The sequence below is a fragment of the Sceloporus occidentalis genome, unplaced genomic scaffold (assembly GCF_023333645.1).
Source record: "Sceloporus occidentalis isolate IW3139 unplaced genomic scaffold, rSceOcc1.0.p SCAF_7, whole genome shotgun sequence".
NCBI classification, from domain to species: Eukaryota; Metazoa; Chordata; class Lepidosauria; order Squamata; family Phrynosomatidae; genus Sceloporus; species Sceloporus occidentalis.
The window spans coordinates 23,464,885-23,489,002 of NW_028316987.1; the positions used below are offsets into that span (position 1 = coordinate 23,464,885).

At 40.2% G+C, this 24,118-nt stretch overlaps 2 protein-coding genes across 7 annotated transcripts in view; one reads left to right on the forward strand and one right to left on the reverse strand.

Moving 5' to 3' along the window:
* RPRD1A (regulation of nuclear pre-mRNA domain containing 1A) overlaps window positions 1–9,172 on the forward strand; it is a 55,964-nt gene extending 46,792 nt beyond the window's left edge. The window contains exon 8 of one of the 3 annotated variants that reach the window (XM_089532355.1): window positions 2,299–4,325. In XM_089532355.1, coding sequence (XP_089388481.1) covers window positions 2,299–2,313 — 15 coding nt within the window. In that variant the 3' untranslated portion in view covers window positions 2,314–4,325. Of the gene's footprint in view, window positions 1–2,298; window positions 4,326–7,366 lie in introns of those variants that run through there. The other 2 variants (XM_089532351.1, XM_089532352.1) reach the window with 2 other exon arrangements.
* Window positions 9,173–10,945: 1,773 nt separating this feature from the next.
* RMP24 (ribonuclease MRP subunit p24) lies at window positions 10,946–19,142 on the reverse strand. Of its 4 annotated transcripts, none has more exons than XM_089532360.1 (6): window positions 19,082–19,142; window positions 18,265–18,382; window positions 16,189–16,211; window positions 14,507–14,709; window positions 12,657–12,790; window positions 10,946–11,482 (listed from the first exon to the last, which is right to left on the reverse strand). In XM_089532360.1, exons 2-6 carry the CDS (start codon window positions 18,339–18,341, stop codon window positions 11,329–11,331), a joined length of 591 nt encoding a protein of 196 aa, XP_089388486.1. In that variant the 5' UTR covers window positions 18,342–18,382; window positions 19,082–19,142; the 3' UTR covers window positions 10,946–11,328. The 4 variants fall into 4 exon arrangements, with proteins under 4 accessions (XP_089388486.1, XP_089388487.1, XP_089388485.1 ...); XM_089532361.1 differs by having other exon boundaries at window positions 19,067–19,090; XM_089532359.1 differs by lacking the exon at window positions 19,082–19,142 and adding an exon at window positions 18,887–19,056.
* Between the last annotated feature and the right edge of the window lie 4,976 nt (window positions 19,143–24,118).

Here is a 24,118-nt window from a genome sequence, read left to right on the forward strand (position 1 = left end):
AGCGCCTCGTAATCCCTTTTGATGTTCTGAATGCTTGTCTTGCAGTATCATTAGTTCCCACGTGGACCAAAAGGAAGGGGTATTGGTCAGTAGGCTTGACCAGTCTTGTCAGCCTCTCTGTCACATCACGGATCTTTGCACCTGGAAGACAACACACCTCTCGAGACATCTTGTCAGGCCTACAAATCACTGCTTCTGTACCCCTCAGCAAGGAGTCCCCCACTACGACCACACGCGTTAACGTCTTACAAGTAAAAAGACTGAGGAAGCAAAAAGGAGCATGAAAACTAATCATTGGTAGGATAGGTAGGTCCCCTTCCCAGTTGTTTTATAATACTACAATGTTGTGCAAAAGAGAATAGCATGTGTCTCTTGTTACCTGGTTGTGTGACATACACACCAGCTGGAATTCCCTCTTCTACGAAACCTTTAAAGGTCCATGAGTCTTCTCCACTTTCGATTCTGGCAACCCTATTGATAATACATCAGAAAAAGAAAAAAAGCATTCCTCCCTCTCCGTGATGATGTAAACACAGTGTTTTTTTTCATTTGCATGAGATGAGAAGTTGTAGTATTGTAAAACAACTGGGAAGGGGATCCACCTACCCTACCAAGGACCAGTTGTGCAAAATTGCCTCAAGAGGAAATGGGTGCCCACTCTCTTGTTACTAAATTTATACTACGCCACTTTTCTCCTGAGATGTAATCCCCCACCACCACCCTCTGATTTTCATAGTGGAGCCATCTCCCTCTCCCCCAGTAGACGAATCTTCATTTTTGATGGAAAAGCTCAATTGCTGGAAAAAATGAGGGGGCATGTCCATCACCAAGGAGTCTAAGGCTCCTCCCTTAGTCATTTTGGCAATGGAGATCTATGTCCCCCTCACCACCCCCCAAACAAATCCATGTACAAGTCAGTAGTGAGATCCCTCTGTCCTCGTAAAGGGTGAGGAGATAAACAGAAAGTAACAAGATCCTGGCAGCCACTTTGACATGGCTTCACAAGAGGATACTGGAGATACCATAGTCAACTTATGTCACAGATTCTTTCAGTAGAAATGTATTGGTATGTTTCAAAGGCTGCTAGCAGAGTAGTAAGAAACAATGAAAACAACTGCTAAAAAAGATACTGAAAACAGTCATAAAATCAAAATGTCTCTAAATAAATTTAGATAATATTAGTCTTTTAAATCCTGGGTTGTTTAAAGTGTTCTTTTGTGCTTCTTCAGGCTGGATTCTATACCTATTGGCTTGGAACTAAGGCCTGTTACAGACAGCCAAAATAAAGCTGCTTCGAGTCACTTTGGAGGTATGGTATTTCAATGATACATGTGGCCTAAGACTCCAAAGGCCGCACCAAAGTCACGCTCCAGTCCTAAGGACTGGAGTGCAGCTTTGGTGAAGCTTCCAGACTCTTAGGACTCATGCATCATTGAAATACCATACCTCCAAAGTGACTCGAAGCAGCTTTATTTTGGCTGTCTGTAACAGGCCTAAGCCTCTTTAAATTCAGAAAGATATCATTGAATAGACAAGCATAGGATTCTCCTTTAAATCACGCTATATTTACCTGGCAGACTTCAGTGGGGAATGCATTCCAGTGTATACATTGTCCACAACTTTTGTGTGAGCAACCAGTAAGGATTGGTTCAGGGGATATATGAGCAGAGCCAGTATCACAAAAATACTGCCCTGCTGTAGATGGTAAAGAATTATATCCTTGGTCTAGGTTCAGATTGATTAAGGAAAAAACCTGCCTAGCTTATTTATATTGTTTTACTGCATCTTGATTTGTAGTGTCAGGAGAGGAAAATTTTGATGCCATGGGTTTGTTTTCTTTTTAAGCTGTTAAAGGCTGCAAATGAAGTGCTTCTTTAAAACATAGGTGAGGGTGCTATTATTCTTTTAATGGCAAAATTATCCTTGCTATGTGAATAGGTATGTTACTGGGAAATGTGGGAAGAAGCCAGAGGCATTACCATTTCTACTGTTGATGCTGGTTATCATGCTTTGTGACGTTAATTGAGCCAATTGTAAAATAATGTCTGGCAGCTCTTGGTCATGTTGACTGTTTTGAATTGAACACTGAGCTAATTCTCTTGACTGCTGAGCCAAGACATATACATGAAATCTGGAGCTGTACAGCTAAGCAAAGGAAACACAAACATATTTCAAATGGCCTTTTCTTGTATCTTGGGCAGGTTGGTTTTAATTTGTGCAGAACATCTTCTGGAGGGGGGAGGATTTAATTTTTTAAAAATTAATTTATCAAGCTATTTTAATTTCAATTGTTTGTAGAAAAAATGTCCTTGATTGAGGTCCTGCCAAGATGTCTTGAAATCCCAATGTATGAGTGACGCAGCCTGTAGAAATCAAGACGACAACAATAAAAGGTCATGCAAGTCTTGGCCTACAACATGAGACTGAGTATTGCTTAATTGATCGATCAATTGATTTAAAGCATTTTAACCCTGATTCTCAGAGTAGTTCATATGTGTTCAGTAAAAATCTTTGTCCCTGTGGTCTTGTAGTTTGGAGAGTATTTACAACTCCAGTGATCTCTCTCAAAGGCCGAGAATGGTTGAAACGTGTTGGGCTTTTAAACACTAATTAAACACTGAATAACCATCTTAGAGCATGTGGAGCTTGTCTCCTCTTGTTTGCTGCTTGGCTATGTGCTTTCACTTTTTATTCATTCAGTAAAAATAAGACAGTTCCTGCTTGCAGACTTACAAACTAAAGGTTGTGCCACAAAAATACAAGAGAAAAGGGAGGGGAAAGAGATAAACCAAACCCATGTGCCAATTCCTAAAGTTGAATAATAGTTATAATTCCTTGAAGCATTAAAGCTGAAGAACAGCATATTACAGGATCTTTGGTGGTTATTGTTATTTGGGGAGGGGGAGGTTGCTTTTTTCCTAAGGAAAGCTTGCTGCTGTTCATAGAGACTGAGGGTCCAAAACACATTGCAGAAATAATCCAATTCGAGACCACTTTAACTACGAACTGTAGTTTATTGTGGTACCAGAGCTCTCTCAGAGAAGGCTAAATGTCACACAATACTACAGTTCCCAGAATTCCCTGGATTGAGCAAGGGGAGTTAAAGCGGACTCAAACTGAATTATTTCTGCAGTGTGTTTTGGACATAAGCTAGCCAGGAGGCTTTAGGCTGGTTCACTTTTCCTTTCCTCACAAATCAAGTAATGTCCACATTGGATTACTACGTATTACTCTCAGTGTGGGACTGCCTGAACAGTGTTTGGAAACTACAGGAGATAGAAAATGTGTTCCTACAAATTTCATTTAACTTCCTACATGAAACATATTAAAGTTTACCAGCTTTACCTAAACTCTCTATTTCCTTTTGAGGCCTTATCAAAGTACTGATGTCAGCCTTCAGAGCAAGATGAAGTAACATGGTCTCCGGGTGATGCCCTAGTTTAAAGTTTAAATGGCTTAGGACGAGGATATTTAACATTTATTGCATTCATACACACCTGTCCGTTCTTCACTCTTGAGAGAGATTCTCTGCATCGACACGATTTTGCTTGAACCCAGAGACTAGATAGATGGTTCTATATAACTAGGCTTTTTCAATTGTCATGTGCAAATTTGGGACCTTGTTCTTGCTGTGATGATGTGCCAACAGTTTATGGACTTTCCTCTTCTATACAGTTCTTTTTCTAGCCTGATTCCCCAAAAACGATACATGTATCTTGTGGATCACCCTCCCTATAGAAAAAAAAATATGTGTGATGGAAAGGAAGTTGTATCCTTGTTTTCAGGCTTCCATATATGAAAGTGATGCTATTGGCATCTTTCAAAGTGTAGAAATGGTCAAGCTGGTACAATCAGCCTCCATATCTGTGGATTCTTTATTCACAGATTCAACCTCCATGGCTTGAAAATATTGAGAATATTAAATTTCAAAAAGCAAGCTTTGATTTTGTCATTTTATATAAAGGACACCATTTTACTGTACCATCCTAGCTAATGGGACTTGGGCATCCACTGATTTTGGTATGCACTGGGGTCCTGGAACCAAATTCCAACAGATACCACAGGCCCCACTGTATAAGTAAACAGATCTTGTCCTCCTTTCCCACAATTGGTGATTGTTCTTAAGCAGTCATACCTTTGGCAGGGAGATGGTCATCTCCATACCTATGCAAGGGGCATCTTATGTTTTATATGACAGTCTCTATTGGAGTGATGGTATCAACCTAGATTTTTTTCCTAAGTACAGCTTGTAAGCATAGCACATTTTTACAGTCCATCACACTTTCTTCCCCTGAAACACCAGTATACAAATTCTATTATGGCCATATATTGATGGGCAAAACAATTGATGGGTTTCTAATTTTCATTTCAAACACATTTGTTTTTCAGGTCAAAACTGGAATGTCAGAAATATTTGTGCATAATCTCCTTTGTTATTATGGAAGGGTTATAGAGCCTCTTCTTTTTTACTAAGAGATATTTTTACAGTATTATCAAATGTTTTCTAGCTATACATAGAAACATCTGCTACAGTTTGAAGTTAAAATATCTCACTTCTTGCACCTTTGGCCATATCCTCTTTATCTTGTTATTTAGAAACTGGACTGTCACTCATAATGTTATTGCTGTGGGAGACAGTGATGGATGCTAGTTCGGTTATGAGACCAGGTGGGCTCCCTCAGGGACTCTGAAAGACTGCATGCCCAGGGGGAAAATGGGAAGTTTTCGCTAGTGGTCATGGGAGTTATTATCACCACATTTTTGGCTCCTCCTGAACTATTTTAGACCCAGGAGATGTCTTGTTTCCTGCAGCAAGTGATCCAGAATACAGTTTCCACATCATTTTCTGTTGTGGGGGAAAAAGAATTTCCTGGGCCTAATACAGTCACATCGGGCAAAAATGTGCCAGAATTACCTCCTGCACCCCATGGGCAAAAAAATGGTTGGAGATTAGGAAAAAAAATATTGGGACCTCCAGGCTACACTTTCCCCACTGCTGCCATCGATAGCATTTTGTCTCCCTTTCTACAAAGCATCTTCTGAACAGCATACACTCCAACACCTCACAGATGAAAACTGGGACACTTGTGGCTAAGCAACACCAGAGTGTGGTCAGTGAGGAAGAACAAACAAACAATGAGAGAGTGCAGCAATTTGCTTTTGCCTGAGTCTACTGGGAAGGGCAAGATACTTTCCCCTCCTCTTCTTCCTCTGCTGAGTTAACTGAATGGAAATTTCTTTTTCACTCCAAAATCAGTTTGCAGCAATTGAAGTTAGCTCAAGACAAAGGGGAAAGTGGGAGGAGGAGAGAGAAGTGGGGACATTCATAAGCAGCAGAAAAAGTAAGATGACGGGTTTAGTTGGATCTGTCCGTGCCAAATTGGGACAGGTGGAGACAGGAAGTAGCCACTATATGCAAAGTTACAGGGTTTCAGGCAAGCACCTTTTTAGATGGATGAGGAGTGGAATAGACCACAAAATATTAAAGTAGAAGATGGGTTTGGCCAATGGGCTGCCCAAAAGCTATCCCTGGTTAGATGCTGCTGGGTCACAACTCCCATAACCTCTTACCATTGGCTATACTGCTAGGGCTGGTGAGAGTTTCATCTGATAGTAACCAGAAGACCAGATGTTTTGTCATAGCTGATAGATAGTTTGAAAACCTCGTAATTCACTGTCTGTTTACTTAATTTATATTCTGCCTTTCTCCTGACGTAGGACTCAAGGGAGCTTAAAACAAAACCAAAGTTAAAAGCTTGGTGATAACACAGTTAAAGGCATTTAAAAATAATAATTGCTTAGGCTGGCTCTTCTCCTACCAGTCCATGCACAGCATTAAAAGGCCTTTCTGCACATCTATCTAATTGTCAAATGCTTGTTTAAATAATGTTTTTAATTTCTGGTAGAGGAAGAGTGGTAGGAGTAGAGCCAGCCTTGCATTGTGAGGAGCAGCAATCCACAGCCTAGGAGCAGAGAGGAAGGGCTTCTCATGTTCTTGCCAGATGGACCTGTGACATTGTTGGGCCAAACAAGAACTGCCCCCCCAAAAGCTGCACATTCCTGTCCAAGTGTAGGATTGCCACTGCCCCCTCCTGGATTCGTCCCTTCTCACTTGCTGCCCCTTACTCCTGGAACCTTCTTCTCCCACATGCACATCTCATCACTTCTCTACCCAGTTTCAAAACTGACTTAAAGACTATATTGTTTAGAGAAGCATTCCCAGGGGTGAGCCCCTCTCTGCCCCAGGATGCCTCCTTTTAACCATCCATTAAGAAGCCAAGCCCTCCCTCCAGTCCATCTGCCTTGGTCCAGGTCTCAGAGGTAGAGAAGAACTGCTGGACCTGATCCCTTTCCCCACCACCCCTCCCTTCTCCTTTTGTGTCATGTCTTTTTAGATTGTAAGCCTAAAAAGATTGTATGTACAGTGCTGTGTAAATTTACAGTGCTTTATAAAGGTTAATAATAATAATAATAATAATAATAATAATAATAATAATAAGGCCTTCATAGGGAGGGCACATCCATAACCAGAATGCCATGTAGAGAAGGAGATTCAGCATATTGCCATTACATTAATCTAAAATGGTCACAATAATAACAGGTTGAGTATCCCTTATCCAAAATGCTTGGGATCAAAAAGTTGTCTATTTCAGATTTTTGTATACTTGTATTTGCATATACAAATCTTCAAATTATTTGATGAGACATAATAGAGAGAGACCGGGAATCTGAAATGGCAGGAATTCAAACAGAACGTTTGGTGTGAATTTGCACCTCTTGCCATTTCACAGATTCTTACGTCTCTCTCCATTAGAGACATAAGAATACAGTACAGGTACATAGATCGAAAAGTTTTTCATTTCAGAATTACGGATAAAGAATATTCAACCAGTACAGTACAGTGCTTCCTGCAAGGCAGCATACAGTTGCTTAAGTAGTGATGTTTGCATTGCTGTAATCTGCAAATTCTTTGATGTTTGGAACTGCTCTGTTTTAAAATTATATTTTCGGATTGTTTTTAGATTGTTTTTAAAAGGTAGTGCGGTGGTTGCATTGCAATGGTGACTAGAAGATTGGTTTCTATATTTTACCCAAATGAGGAAAAGGCAAGAAAATAAGAAAAAAATATCAGTACCTAGACAATTGATGAGGGCACCTTGTGCTTCTGAGAGAGGTTCAACAGAATATCGCAGAATATCCTGCATAGTTTCCTATGTACCTTTGCACAAAAGCCGTAAAGTCCCCGTTTTCCAGATGTTTGTGTCCATTTTAATTCACTGGCTTGGGGAAATAAAGAATTTTTTGGTAACTCTTTAGGAAGAAGATATGAATGAAGGAATTATGTGCAGTTCTTCATGTCTTGCAGGAACACAAGCGCAAATTGACCAGCGTGTCTCAGGTACGGAAAGAACTCAAGTCGCGCCTTCAGAGCCTTCCTGATCTATCAAGACTCCCCAATGTCACAGGAAGCCAGGTGCATCTTCCATTTGCTGGAGATGTCTATAATGACAATTGATACTTGCACATTTCCACTGGAGTAAGCAGTTGGTTGCGTTGATTGATATTATTTTTGTATATTTGTTGGAAGTAGCACTGAAGTGTTCTAATTTATCAGAAATGTTAACTGTTGCTTTGTTTACTATTTTACTGACAAGTGGTGAAGCAGGTACTATGTAAGAGGCAGCGTCTGTGTCATTATGTTTAAAAAAGTGATTATAACTTTTGTACTCAAATTGGTTAGGCCACACACTCTGTAGCAAGTTTTTGTTTCGTTTTGTTTTCTTATGTGCTGTTTACTGGATATAGTTGTATTAATTTAAGCTAATCATATAACATCTGCATTTGAATAGCAGAAACTGGTATTTTCATTATAACAGATAACTTGTGGAACTTTGCTTGAAACTTGATAATATTCATTTATCGTCACCAAAAAAATGTGTCTTAATATTGCATCATTAAAATTTTTTGAATATAAATAATATTAAAAAAGGAGATATTGAATGACCAAAATGACCTTATTTAAATAAATTAAAATACTGTATGGTTTAGAATTTTAATTTTACAATAATTTTTATTTTCGTGAAGAATTTATTTGTACATACTGAAAGAGCATGCGCTTGTACGGTAATTTCTTTTCTATATCGTTCCAAGCAGACAAATCTCATCCTAGACTATATCCAGGACATTATGCATTTCTAAAAAGTTCTAGAAAATGGCGATTGGAAGTAGTGGGATGGTTATGTAAATCTTAACCGGTACTTATTCTTACAGTTTTTTAAAGTTTTAGAATAGCGAAATGTTTTTAAAAAGTACAGTCTTGTGCATCGGTACTCAGAAGTAAATCCCACTGCATTCAAGTAGGCTTGTTCCAAGATTAAGTGTAGCCACAATGTACCCATTGCAATAACATAATACTATAGTGTGATGTATTCATTAGCTGAACTGAGTCACTTATCTTTAAGGGTGAACTCAATATTTGTTCAAGATAATGACAAATACTGGAACACATGACTCTCACACCAAAAAAATATGGGGAAAAATTGTTCTTGTCTGCTCAGATAGATGAATGCATGCTAATCTGGCTTCTACAGCTTAACATATACGGCCGCGCTTTACGCGGCTTTCAGCATACGCTAAAAGCCACGGAGAGGAAGGGATGGCGCGTCCCATTGGGTGTAATGGGTCGTGTGCCTGTGGCGCACACACCACCACTCCACTGCATGCACAAGCCCCATTAATTTAAATGGGGCTCGAGCATGTGCGGAATTTGCTTTACGCAGGGGGGTCCAGATCGGATCCCCCGCATAAAGCAAGGGCGCACTGTATGCTGTTTGATTGCATGAACCACTGATAGTTTCAAATCCAAAAGTCACTTGTACACATGATCACTCCTTAACATTTTAACATAAGTGACTTAAATGTCTGATTCTGTGGCAAACTTTGAACTCGTGACAGAATCAGAATCATAAGGTTGGAAAAACATGAAATGTTAGTGAATGACTGAAACAAATTATTGCATAGCAAACATGCTATCTTGAATATGGGTACTTAATTATATAATGGCTGCCTGGATCAAGTGCTGGTAGCTCCAGTATTTAAAGCACTGTTTACCATTATTTTTCTTCTTATAATAGTAATTTTGGCCTGTTACGGACTGCCAAAATAAAGCTGCTTCGGGTCTCTTTGGAGGTATGCTATTTAAATGACGCATGGGTCCTAAGAATCCGGAGGTCGCGCCAAAGCCACACTCCATTCCTAAGCACTGGAGTGCAGCTTTGGTGCAGCTTCCGGATTCTTAGGATGCATGCATCATTTAAACAGCATACCTCCAAAGAGACGCGAAGCAGCTTTATTTTGGCAGTCTGTAACAGGCCCTAGGTTGATTCCAGGATGGGAAAATGTGGCCTTTCAGATGTTGGACTGCAGCTCTGATCATTCTGTGGCCTTTGCTGTGGTGTCCAGTACTCATGGGAATTGTAGTGAGACATCATTTGGAGGGCCACTTTTTACCTGCCCATGGTTTATACAGAAGAGTATGTCACATCACATAGTCTATCCACTTACCATGTGTTCCTTTGCTAAGTCAATCCAGGCCAGCCAATGGTGAGAACTACATCTGGAGGACTTTTCTCACCTCTGGTCTAGACTACTCACTGAATGTTGCTGTACATTGAAGCATTTGTGATTGAGTTTCATGTGTACCCTGGAGCTAACTCTGCAGAGTGCATTTGCTGGATCTTGCCATCAGAAGGGTGCAGAAGTCCAAGGCTTTTATGTAATGCCAAATATGAGTGTGTTTAATAACGTGTATAATACACAGAATCACCAATCAGTCTAAAACTGTAGGTACAAAACTTACCACTTTTTTCTTCCTCCTTGGAAATCACTACTTGTTTTAGTTCCTCAATACATTTTATATTTTAAAATTTGGTTCTTGTCCCACTTCAATCCACACAACATATTTCCTGTACTTTATATTTAGGCTGTTTTATTCCTAAAGTTAGAATGTATTAGAACAGTTCTACAAACTAAATTCACTTGTTATATTTGAAACAAGTAATTTTAAGACAAAAGGTCCCATCCATCTTTTACTATTACTATCCCTACTATTTCCAGTGGATTAAACTTGTAATCCACATGTTTGTTGAACATCCTTTTTGATCCCTGCTAGGAAAGAAAAAGCTACTGAAACTCATACATTAAGCCAGTGAATTTGATTTCTGGCCTTGACCAGCTGCTTCTAAAACTATTGAACAGCAGTTTGCATATGATTGGACAGGGAGGAAATTTCAAGAAGGATCACACAAGCCATTGAACTAGTTTTGCAGTTCTTTGAATCCTAGCCCATTTGCATCATTTGATTATAGTGAACATGTTTGTGAATAATAAGTACAGTTAGCATTGTAACTCCAGTGAAAAATTCTGTTTTGTGTAAACATGATTTGTTAGTGAAAATGGATTAAACCTGTAATTTCTTTCCACCGAGGGGACATAGTTTCATACAGAAGAGAATAAAAGCAAAACACAGTTGTGCTGTTGCATTCCCGAGCTAAAATCTGTAGTCACGGCTCATCTCTTGCTCATGTAGTTATAAGTTTAACCATGATTCAGCACATTTGGGGAAGACTCTCTAGAACAAGTATACAGCTATATAACACTTACAAATGTCAAATTAAGGCCTGTTACAGACTGCCAAAATAAAGCTGCTTCAAGTCTCTTTGGAGGTATGCTATTTAAATGATGCATGGGTCCTAAGAGTCCGGAGGTCGCGCCAAAGTCACACTCCATTCCTAAGCACTGGAGTGCAGCTTTGGTGCAGCTTCCGGATTCTTAGGACGCATGCATCATTTAAACAGCATACCTCCAAAGAGACCCGAAGCAGCTTTATTTTGGCAGTCTGTAACAGACCTAAGTAAGAGAAAAACACTAGACAATCAAACAGATGTCAGCCTTATATATTTTTAATAAATTTAAATAAACAGAGCAAATATATAAGCAATTGTGGAGGCAATAAACAGAAGAGCCAAGTTCCCCTTTCCTCCTTGGTAAATAAAAGTCATTCATATGTTAGCAATGTCAGGAGGGGGTTACAGAAAAAGTCAAAAAGTCTGTTATAGAGTAATGCTATCTATATATATTTTTTCCGCGTCACATGCTCTCAACCTTGGAGGAAACCAATGGCAAATCTTGCCATGAAAACCCCTTAAGTTTGCCTTAAGTCAGAAATGACTTGAAGGCGCATAACAACATGACACAATTTTTATTAATAACTATTGATAAAGCTCCTTTAATGAGCTGCAATTATGACATATTAATTATGTAAAGATTTTAAAGTGATAGCAAGAAGTTTTTCAGGCCCTTCTTATCACTTTGTTTATCTTCTTCAAGGCTAAGCAGTCTTTTCAACTGACTGAAGTGACCTTTGGCATTTTTAGGCGTTCTGGAGGAGGAGCGAGGAGTTGATTGTCCAGATGTGGAAATTCTGAAAGGATTACATGTAGTTAGAATTGTGATACAAGATCAGTGATGTAATATTTATAACCTCATCATGTGTAAAAATAATGCAGATAGTATAGTGCATGTTTTAAAGAAAACACATAAGTAATACACGTTCCTATTTCATATATTCATTCTCTTCAGTTTACCCTAAAAAGATTACTGCATTGTTCTTAAATCCTGTTGCACTCAAAAATACACCTCCATGCTGGGGACAAGGAAGAAATATCAGAAACACATACAGCCACTGTAGTGAGAACATATGGCAACACCTCCAGTGGGCTCTGTTGGGCTCAGTGGGTGGCTGGCCAGAAGGTAAAATGCTGAAAGTTGTGCATCTTGAGAGCCCAATCCTGTCTAGATAACCTAACATTATGAATGCAAAATTAGCCAGATAGATGAAGACACTTGCACTGAAGTCAACTGTGCCTCAGTTGATTGACACCCTCACTTCCAGTCACAATACAGAAAACATGATAGGGTTCCAATTATACTGCCAGTCACTCATTATAAACCACTAGGGTATATAAGCACCTGGAAGCAATCACAGAGCTCTGAGTACACAAGTAGGAATTTAGTGATGTAACACTCTTTTGCTCCTTACACCTTGCTCAATGTATAAAAAGTTTCTTACTAGGATGGATGGATGACTACTGATGTAAAGAACAAATATTCTTTCCCAACAGAAACACTTCAAAGGAATGCTAACAGAGTGGGGAACTAGATGCGAGGTCCTTGAAGGAATAAAGTCTTAATTGCATTCTTCTGTGATGCTTTCAAATCTCATTCTGTAACTATGTTGTGGGTCCCTTTGGTACACTGCTGTGGAATCTGCATGTATCCACCATTAAATGAGAAATACTCCTTTTAATTTACTCAGTGCAAGACATATGCAGATAAGGTACTTGCCCCCATACCCCTTCCATCCATGGGTCTTCTTGTTTATAGCGGCCTTCCTGACTCTCTCAGAACAAAATGGATTCTTCTACGGAACCAGGATGATAGCAGCCAAAAATGTAAAACATACACAACATACATACAGAAAGCTGTAAGGGCTGGGCTTCTCCATAACTGCATTAGCTGATGCCATTGTGCATGACTGAATTCCTATCCTGTACCCTGTTGTTCAACTATAATCTATGGAAAAGGCAAACAAATACCTAGGACTTGAGAATCGAGTCCCTCTTTTCGATCCAGAACTACTGTGGTTGGAAGGTGTAGTTTTGTTCAACAGTGTCCTCCTACTGCTTCCTTTATGTCTTGCTGTTTTTCCACACACCTTGCAGGTAATTAACTATAGAAAGAAGGAAAGCTCAACTGATGTTACTTCTTTAAAATGTACTCTGATAGAAAGTGAAAAACAATTGGAAGTCCTCAGGAAATAAAAGTAGATTGAACCCACAATTATACACCCAAATACTCCCACTAACATTACTGAGAAGACTACTGCAGAGCAATTGTACAGTATACTAAGATCCTCAACTATTGAATACTTTGTGTACATAAGAGTAGTTACATACAACTTGAAATAGTGATACCTTTTGTTATACTTATGTCCCAGCTTTCCTCCATACATAGTTCTACTCCGCCTCACTTAACCTTCACAACAACCTTGTAAGATGGATCAGACTGAAAAACCAATTCAGTGGCCACAAATCACCCAGTAAATTTCACTTGTTCACTGGGGAATACAGTCTCCATCCCCAAGTCCTAATCCAAACCGTTAAGTCATTTTGGCTTTCCTTTGAATAAAAAGGAAGTTGTTCATTGCCCATATTCAGTCTGTGCCTTTGGACAGAGGGACCCCCAGTAGAATAACAAACCCCCATACACATATATGCTGTATGTATTCAAATCCGTTTGCTGGAATCTTTACATTAGCTGCTTATTTGGTATTGGGCCAGGTTCAAGATTTTGCTATTAGTAGTCAAAGCCCTAAACAACTAAGGACCAAAAGACCTTCTTGCTTAACATCCTGCCCATACACAGATCTTTTGAGAAGGTACTATAGGTGGTTCCACAGAGAGCCAGCCAAGATCCACTTGGAATTAGGCCTTGTTTAGTGTGTCAATCCCCAAGCCAAGAAATGCCCCTCCAACTAACATTAGGCATTCATCTGCTCTGTTGTTGTTGTTGTTGTTGTTGTTGTTGAAGACTCCTCAACATCTTGGTTGTTTTTTAAAAAATTGTATCTTCCTTGTATTTGTTGGTTTTGGATTATATATTACTCCAAAATCTCCAAACAGAATTTATTAATTCTCTACAGAAATTTTTAAAAATCCAAATAACTTTTTCCCATTTAACAATCCTTTCCCTAAAATCTAAATAACAGTTCTGGCATGTTTCTTCTGCAGAAAGGATACACAAGATTCCTTCACAGTGTTTATCCAGAACTCTAATGTGTTACCTTGCATCAGGGAACACAGCCCTGAATCACATAAATATATGCAAACCTCAACCAGAGTTGGAGTTTTCAAGAATGCAGACTCTCCTAGCAATGTGAAGGCATGGTTCATCATGCAGCTACTGTACTGAAGCTGGGCAAATGGGGATTTGATCAGTGCCAGGGTGGAAGGGGATAAACACCATCCCGAGTTCCATGATGGAAGAAAATACTAAATAAACCATGATGTCTGGAAGCCACCATGTAGAGATGATGCATACGGAATGAATTTGATTGCTGCTATAATAACAGCTATAACAATAACAATTTTCTAAACTGGCTATCACTGTTATAAAGCAGAAAGACTGAAATTAAAGCTGTTTGGGGCACTGTTATAATTAGCGGTGTGTGCTACTGTTTCTTTTCTGTCTTCATTTTTCCTCTTAAGAGTTTCAATTAAGCAAGCAATCCCTCAAATTAATTAAACTGTCGGATTCTTATGAGAGAGAGAGAATAATTAAATTAAACCAATAAAAATAATTTCTGATAAGATATCCCCTCTATTTCCTCTTCAGAAAAACTTCTAAACAAGACCAAACATGACAGCTGCTTAAAATATTACCTTACCAGGACATTCTTTGATTCTTTGTACATTTTCAATAGTTTTGCTTGTTTAAAATTGAGTCTATAGTTTTTCCTTTCCCGGTGAAGTAATTTCTTTATCCATGGAGTTACTTTCATTTTGGGCATTAGACGGACCCTGTAATTACCAGGAAGAAGAAACTGGTGGCAGAAAGAGCATACCCGGTCTATATTATCCTGTTTCTTGCCTGTAAAATAATCAAAGATTAGTACTCATTTGACAATGACCCTGTTCACATGTCATCCTAAGCCAGAACTCTAGAGTTTTGATTTACTGTGTAATAACCAGTATGTTAGTGTATTCTGACTGACTAGCTACTCTTGCTACAAGTAGGGGGAAACAAATATTGGGCTTTCAGTCTGTGGTTTATTTAGTGGGACATCCAAGTATGGCATGAAGTGCCTCACCCTTGGCTTAGTCTTGGGTTGTTTCTCTGGTTTGTTTGGGAAAAATAAGTAAAGAGTGTCAGGATTTTTGCAGACTTGGACATTGTAAACCAGAATTTCTTTGGAGCTCTGGCCTACAACGATGGAGAATGTTTTACTGGTGAATGTAAAGCAGTGGACTGCAATACACTGCATTACTAATGGATTAGGGGCCAAAACAGACTGGCCCAAAGGAGCAGTGTGACGCTGCCCCTGAAAGAGCCGGGTGGGCACCGTAGCAAATGCATGTGACAGCCCCACTCCAGCATTTTGCTGCCGCAAAAAGGAAGCGACAAATTGCTGCTCCTTTTTGCAGCAGCTTTTCCATCCTGCCCCACCTGGGCTTTGCAGCACTGCATGGCATCTAAATGCTGAGTCGCCACAGCGCCAGCACATTGCGATCAGTAGAGCAGCTTCCTGGTGGCTTGGGAGCATGTGCCATCTGAACACCATATCCCCATGCTGCCGTGCAGCTGCTGTATTGTGCCAGTCTGTACCAGCCCTAAGATTTCAGTTCTCCACAGAGGTTGTCAAAGTTCAAGAGTAAATGGCTTACAGATGTGAAGGACATTACACTTCATTTCCACTAAAATAACTCACTCTACATAAGCAGCTGTGCTAGCTAGCCTTAATAACAATAAAATCTCACTGAAATGTCTTGCTACTACGCAAATTATTAAAATGTGCATTATACCCTCTAACACAATCATTCCACAGTTACAAGGGCAAAAACATAGTTTTAGCATGGATGGGTTAAAATAATAAAAGGGGGCTTGTTTGGAGCAGGAGTAAAAACAAGCAACCAAGGTATCAGTTGTAGAGAGATGTTACACAGAAATGGTGAAAAGCTAGCAGGACTACTCCTACTTTTTCTGTCTTCACCCAAATGAAAATTTTGTTCAAGCTGCTGAAAGTAGAATAAATTATGGAGAAAGGAGGCTGAACCCAAAACAGATAAGGAGATAGTATGGGAACATAGCTACTATGCATAATTCTAGACTTCAGAGCTCGAACTGAATCCAGTGGTATTCAAGAAACTTCTATTATCTCTAAGTTGTTGCAAAACAGATGGAGCTACAGGGAGACAAGGCAAGCCAATCATATCTTTTTTAAACAGAGTCTCGAATTTTGTAGTGAAGGGAATGCTGTGGTTGTCAGCAGGGAAATGATTTGATTTTGCAAAGCCTGTGGGAAGCCTCCACCCGCCCCATGTGTTCTCAGCTTTGTCACAAGGCAGTTACCTTCTGTGTTGCTCAGTGTCCATCTATGGATAAGAGACAAAAAAAAAGGGATTATTTATATGCAACTGCCAGTTTTACTAACCTTATATATGGGTCGAAATACAAAATACAGGTCAAAATACAGTGCCGCAATCAAAGTACTGCATATAAAGTTCTGACACAGTCTTACATAAATATCAAATAACAGGAGATATGTCATCTTCTAGTTTAGCCATTATGAAGAGGTCATCAATTCCATGTTATTCTAGCGTGTCTTCAAGTTGACTCTGATAAAACTCTCTGATAGGATTGATGGCCATCCTATCACAGAGTTTTCTTGACAACATTTATTCAGAGAGGGTTTGCCACTGTCTTCCTCTAAGGCTTCAATGAGATGTGCCCACAATGGGTTCTAATCCAGTAGTCCCAGGGTCCTAGCCAACGCTCAATACACAACATCATTCCACATTCCACTGGGATTTTAAAAAAAGTATGACTTCAAGGGGACACAAGGACAAAGATTGAAATACTAAAATACTTGCCACTTTTAAGACCAAATCTCATTTTTGTTCGAGCTCTATAAAGAACAAAAAAACGCTGATGCATTAAGAGATGTGAGTGGCTTTACTCTAGACTGATGTTGTTCAATGTAACAAACTATTGGGCTACAGCTTACCTGCTTACCAAGGAATGAGAAGTATTTGCTATTGTTAAAGACAAAAAGAGATGTATTTATGGGCTGGCATGTATAACAAGGATGGCTAGAGCCAATGTGGTGCAGTGGTCTGAGTGCTGGACTAGGTCTTCAGGAAACCAGGATTTGAATCTCCTCATCCATCGAATTCCACTGTTTAACTTTGGGCTAGTAAATATTTAATTTTTCAAAATCTAGAAAGGAGGGCAGTGGAGGGAGCCCTGCACCTGGCTGGAAAAAAAATCCCCAAATTTCCAGTGCCCTGTTGTGTGGCCAGAGCCCCCACATCATATGAAATGCCCTGTGGCGCATAGTCGCAATTCTGTAACAGGGCTGCATACTGTTAGTAGCAGCATAATTCCATCATTGTAAGGTTATATGCTGAAGCATTTCGGCTGTTATTTAATGGGAAACCAGCCAACCAGCTCTGGTCTTGTGTACTCTGCTAAAAGTCCCCAGAATCGGCTCTTCAAACCACTAAGCATTCTGCAAGACTTGGCAGCACAAAGAAGGCAGCTGAAAGCATTCAATTTTTTGCCCTGCTGGGATCCATACCAGTTTAGTATACACTCATCCCTCCATATTTGCGGATTTGATATTTGCGGATTTGATTATACACAGATTTGATTAATATGTTCCCTCTAGGAATATCTAGGTCCTCCAGTGCAACTCAATGATCAACTTTAACTAAAAGTTGCACTGAAAGACCTAGAGATTCCCAGAGAGAATACTCCACTAGGCCTTTGTAGCTCATCCATTGCAGTTCGATGGTCAGTGTCTGTCGGACGTTGACCACAGAGTTGCCCAGGAGGACCTAGAGATTCCTAGAGAGGTGTCCTCTCAGGTAAAAACATAGCGTTTTTGTTATTTGTGGTTTTTCCATATTAACTAGGGTCTTGTGCTCCTAACCCTAGTGAATATGGAGGGACAAGTGTATACTCATCCCTCTACACTCGCTGGGGTTAGGAGCACAGGACCCCCGTGAATGTGGAAAAACCGCAAATAACAAAAACACTATGTTTTTACCTGAGAGAACACCTCTCTAGGAATCTCTAAGTCCTCCAGTGCAACTCTGTGGTCAACATCTGCAACACACCGACCACAGAATTGCACTGGAGGCGCTATAAAGGCCTAGTGGAGCGTTCTCTCTAGGTCCTTCAGTGCGACCTTTGGTTCAAGTCGACCATAGAGTTGCGCTGGCGGAGGAGGACCTAGATATTCCTAGAGAGAACATATTAATACAATCTGCGAATAATCAAACCCACGGAGGTCAAAGCCACAAAGGCGGAGCGTGCCAAGTTGTTTCAGGGGAGAGAGATGAGCAAGACACAAGCATTGTAGTAATACCTAAAGGAGGCAAAAGTGGAAGAAACAGGTGCGGCAAACCGACATCCACGACTTACAACAAAAAGCGTGCTTGCGCTGGGCAGGTGTGCGCCAAACTCTGTGCCGCAGCCTCCAAAAACTGGCGTCTCCCCATTTCTCAGACCGACCAGAGGGGGAAATTTCCTTCCACTTGGGCTAAATAAGGAAGAGGAGACAAAAGAGAAAGATGTTGTCAACTAATGCATCTGTATGGCAAAAATATTCCAGTTTGACGCCACTTTTAAGTGCCACAGCTCAAGGCTATGGAATTCTGGGAACTGTAGTTTGTTGTGGGGCCCACAACAAACTACAGTTCCCAGAATTCCATAGCCTTGAGCTGTGGCACTTAAAATGGTGTCAAACTAAAACAAAATATGGAGGATTTGACCACAAAGAAAAGCCTGAAACAGTCCTATCAATAGAAATGCATGCTTTTGAGTCCTGCTCAAAATGGAGGGCAGTGTGGGAACTGCTCCTAGCTTTTCTTTGTGGTCAAGTCCTCCATATCCCCCCCCCCTTTATCTAGTTTCTTTCACACTACTTTTAAGTGCCATAGCTCAAGGCTATGGAATTCTGGGAACTGTAGTTTGTTGTGGGTCATGAAATGAAGGGCATCCCATGGGGGGGAATGGAGGGTTCTTTTATCGCAGGCTGCAGCACCTCAAGATTGAAAGCACCTCTTCCCGGCTCTCTCTATGCAAAGGACTCCCTGGTCCGACCCTGAAACCCTTCCCCTGGATTTTGGACTTCAGCTCCCAGAAGCCTCAGCCACGTTGGCCAACGGCCTAGGATTCTGGGAGTTGGAGTCCAACAGCCCTTCAGTGTGAGGTCTACACACACTCTCTCTCTCTTTACAGTTGGTTCGCTCGCAGCGGCGTGATTTCCTAAGCGGAGGACGAGTCCCAAGTCTCGCGCGATTTGAGGGAGCCCCTCGCATGGAGGGACGCAGAGCCCGCGCGCTCTTCTGTGGGCAAGACGCTTCCCGATTACGTCATCGAAGCCATGCCCCATTATGGGCAAAGGGGAAGCGGGGCATTGTGGGACTCTTGCTTTTAACAACTGTCTCTGTGGGCAGAAGCCATTGAATTCCATTGAATGCCTTCTTATCAACCTGTTGTTGTTGCCTGCCTTCAAGGCATTTTTTGACTTATGGAGACTCTAAGGCAGCCCTATCATGGGGTTTTCTTGGCAAGCTTTGCTCAGAGGAGGGCTTTTTCCATTGCCTTCCTTTGAGGCTGAGAGAGTGTGACTTCTTCCCAAGGTCACCCAGTGGGTTTCATCATGGCCAGGCTGGGAATCAAGAGTCTCTAGAGTCATAGGCTGCATCTACACTTTGACACCGTTTTGGTCCAAAACAAACTGCAGAAACAATCCAGTTCAAGACCGCTTGAACTGTCCTGGCTCAGTGCTAGGGAATCCTGGGAATTGTAGTTTATTGTGGCACCAGAGCTCTCTCTGACAGAGAAGGCTAAATGTCTTTCAAAACTACCGTTCCCAGAATCCCCTAACACTGAGCCAAGGCAGTTAAAACTGTCTCAATCTGGATCATTTCTGCAGTGTGTTTTAGACTTTTGCCTGCCTGAGCTCAAGGCTGTGGGATTCTGGGAGCTGTAGTTTACGGTGGCACCAGAGCTGGGCAAACGGACTACTGTTCCCAGAATTCCATAGCACTGAGCTATGGCAGTTAAAATTGTGCCAAACTGGATTACTTCCGCAGCCCAACACTCAAACCGCTAGCCACACTGGCTGTTTTACCTGTAGCCTTTGAGAACTAAAGCTTCGTGTCTAGTTGTCACAATCATTATATATCTTCATATTTTAAAAATGATTTTTACTAACTTTGAACACCAACACAAACAAATTTTATTTGTAAAAACAACAGCAAACTAAAGTAAACAAAAATAAACCTACACTACTGATGTCTCCCCCCCTTCTATGGATATATACCACGATTAATCCACTTCCTTATTTATTCATCTCTCCATATTTACAGATTTGATTAATATGTTCTCTCTAGGAATATCTAGGTCTTTCAGTGCAACTTTTAGTTAAAGTTGACCATAGAGTTGCACTTGGAGGACCTAGATATTCCTAGAGAGAACATATTAATCAAATCTGTAAATATGGAGAGACACTGACCACATAGACACTGACCACATAGAGCTGCACTAGAAGCGCTACAAAGGCCTAGTAGAGTATTCTCTCTAGGAATCTCTAAGTCTTTCAGTGCAACTTTTAGTTAAAGTTGACCATAGAGTTGCACTTGGAGGACCTAGATATTCCTAGAGAGAATACTCTACTAGGCCTTTGTAGCGCTTCTAGTGCAGCTCTATGTGGTCAGTGTCTGTCAGACATTGACCACAGAGTTGCACTGGAGGACCTAGAGATTCCTAGAGAGGTGTCCTCTCAGGTAAAAACATGGTGTTTTTGTTATTTGCGGTTTTTCCATATTCACAGGGGTCTTGTGCCCCTAACCCTAGCGAATATGGAGGGACAAGTGTATATATGATACTATATTTATGCTCGCACAACATACCAGCTCTGTAATTACAGCATATTAAAATATTTAAGACCTAAGTCCCCATGAATTTCATCTGTTGTTTTTAGCAAACGTATATTTTATATGAAAGTGGTTCACAGGGAAATGCTATACATGTGTTATGCAGGCCATATGACATTTGAACACCAAGTAAACAAAATATGAGTTTCTCTACTATGGCATCATAAAATCTTGAGTAGTCTTGCTTGACTTCATCTCTTCTTTGTTTTCTATAAGTTTAGGCAAAAAATATTTTATTTCTTTGAATTTTAAGAATACAGTCTACCCTGTATTTTTTTTTTTAATCCATGGATTTATTTTTTTAATCCATGGATTCAAGCATCCAGGGTTTGAAAACATTTGTAAAATATACAATTTCCAAAAAGCTAACCTTGATTTTGCCATTTTATATAAAGGGACACAATGGTGCGGTACAGACCTCCCAAAAAGAGAGGCCTGCTGGCGCCTTTTTTTCCCTTGCAGGGAAGCCACAGCCACCAAACTGTGCAGCTTCCCTGCGGAGGAAAAAGAACCCATGAAAAGCGGGTTCTTTTTGTGCCGCCATTGTGATGTCCGAGTGCACCAATGGCGCACTCGTGATGTCACAAGTGTGGCGGACGCGCAGACGCTATGCAGCCATCACGTAACAATGGTAGTGCCTGTATACACGGGGTGTCACCATTGTTACGGTGCACACCGTACTAGGATTAGGGACCATGCGGTTGCTGCGCAGTCCCTTAACCCTAGTATGCCACCTGCACAGCACTTTAGTGCCGTGTGTAGTGGGCCATTTTTACTCTGGCATTGTCTGTAATGGGACTTGAGCATCCACAGATTTTGGTATCTACAAGGGGTCCTGGAACCAAACCCTAGCAGATACCAAGGGTCCACTGAACGTTACAACTAATAAATAATGAGAGGTCTTCTTTTCTTTTCTTTTTTTAAATATGTTTTTCTCTTGCTTCTATCTGAGTTTTCTGCTTATTGCTGTTGGGTTTTATGCTTTATTTGGTCAAGCTATTTTAATTGTTTTTATGTGGCCCATTATTGTATGCTGTTTTGCATTTTCTTGAATAAAGATAATTATAAAAAGCTTCTAGGCAAACATGTTTGTTTTATCTTTTGGAACAAGTTGGCAGGCTTGTTTTACCATCAGCTCACCATTATGTGCTTACTGTGATTAGGGGGAAAGTAGTAAATGTAAACTGATATCTCAGAATCAAGGATGGGGAAGAGGAAAAATCAGAATGATTTTGGTTAGCACCCAGTATCATTACTGATCTTAAATTTAACAAGAAAATAGTCCTGAATGCTGCATAGATAACATTGATTTTGTGGCCAGTAGAGGGCAAAAGAGATGCACTATTTCACCATCATTGGAAAAATTCTTCAGGTGAATGTACCCCTCCCCTTAAAAAGAAATATAGGAGTAGCTAGGCTAGCCTGGGCTGTTTACAAGTGGGAATATGTCTCTGATGGGCCACCAGGAAATCAAGCAGCAGACAGAAGACTTTTGCAAAGACATTTTAATAACATCTTAATTGGAACTTATTGCAAATTGAATAGAGTCCAGAAGGGACTAAGGATGCAATAGTGGGAATGGAACAGCAAAGAGGATTTCATTTCAAAGAGCCTTCAGATGACAGAGGTGAGAAGATAAATACATTTGCCTTTATGGGAGATCAAAGGGAGGTTAAACCTGTGTTGTTTGGAAAGATAAATGCTTTTCTCTATAGGTAGCTGAAACATTAGAGGAGAAATGCCCTGGCAATAGGTGGCAATAGTAACATGGTCTTCATTTACTGTCATATTTTGAGATGGTCTTCTTTACTGTCTCTACTAAGAAATTTATCATGAATGGTTTGATTTCATCCAAGCATACATATCTGACAGAGCTCTTTGAAAGATGCTAATAGACAGAGGTTTGTGACCATGAAGGCTTTCATGGCCAGCATCCATAGCTTTTTGAGGGTTTTTCAGGCTATGAAATTGGCCACATAGCCCAAAAAACCCACAAAAAACTATGTTTGTGAGTATGTTCCTTTCTTGGTTTTACATACAAAAAACAACAACAAGACAAGACAAAAACAACCACCAATGATTGTGTCACATCTGTCAGATGTGTAGTTAATAATCTTCTAGGAGGGACATGTTTTTTTCCTTTATAAACTTTGGAGTAAACATAATGCTGGAGCTACGATAAATCTGGTTCTCTGTTATGGAAGCAACAATCAGAGAAGGGTTTTTGTAGAAAACCCTAACAAGTGAAGATTCAAAGAACAGATAGGAAGAAGCTAAGAATAGAGCAAAGTTTAGGCCACAGAAACTAAGGACTTCCTAAAGGGGCCCATTCAAGAAAAAAGGGAAAACAGAAGTTGAACGAGTTCAAGAATTTCAGGGACAATTTTTAAAAGGCTGGTTTTGAATATAAGACCTTATCTTACAATGCTTGCCAAATCTACGTGGCACAGATGATCAGGATTTCAACTTCTATTTTGCCAGTTACTCATTTCAGAAGTAATTAGTCACCTGAGACATGAATGATAGAATCCAGCAAACAAGAAATTGCTTTAAATTCCATTTTATTGATTCCAGTGGATGTGGATCACTTTATCAAGTGGTAACTTAATAAGGTGTGTAATGGCTTATGGCTCACCCACACTGGCAACTAGTGTCCATTCAGTCAGCTACATTTAGTGGCACTTTGAGTTGCTTCATCCCATTTCCACATCTAGATATACTTTAAAATATAAAATCCATGGTCTACTCTTCCTTATTTATTGTGGCGAATGAAATCATACACACATCACACACAACAAGCACTGCAGAGCCAACTTAAAACATGCAGGATGGGATAAAGGGAAGGAAAAGAGGGCTGGTAGACTACAATAGAAAATATCTGGGTTTTATTAAAGGTAGGATCAAACTTTATAGAAATATCAAAGTATTGTTTTGCTCTTGGAAACAAAAATGGATAACTGCAGGAATAAAATCCATGCTCTACTAATATATTTGGCCAATCCAGGTGAGCTCTTAACAGTTTCTATGCATTGATCCCCAAGTGGTAGAAGATAGTCTTGCAACGTTTCTGCGCCTAATCCTGCCCAGAGTGATAACTTTTATTTATAATGCCCTTTCCACCATAGAAGCAAGAAATAGGGAAAAAAATGTATTTGTTTTTCAGTGCATGCTTAAGACAATACTCTTATACATGCGTACCTGCATCTTGACTGGGCATGTATAGAACTGGGTTGCAACTCTCACTACAATCTATTTTATATTGTGCATGTTTATCTGGAGGTAGGTCCCATGAAATTTACTGTGCCTCACTCACGGGTTAATGTATCATGGTA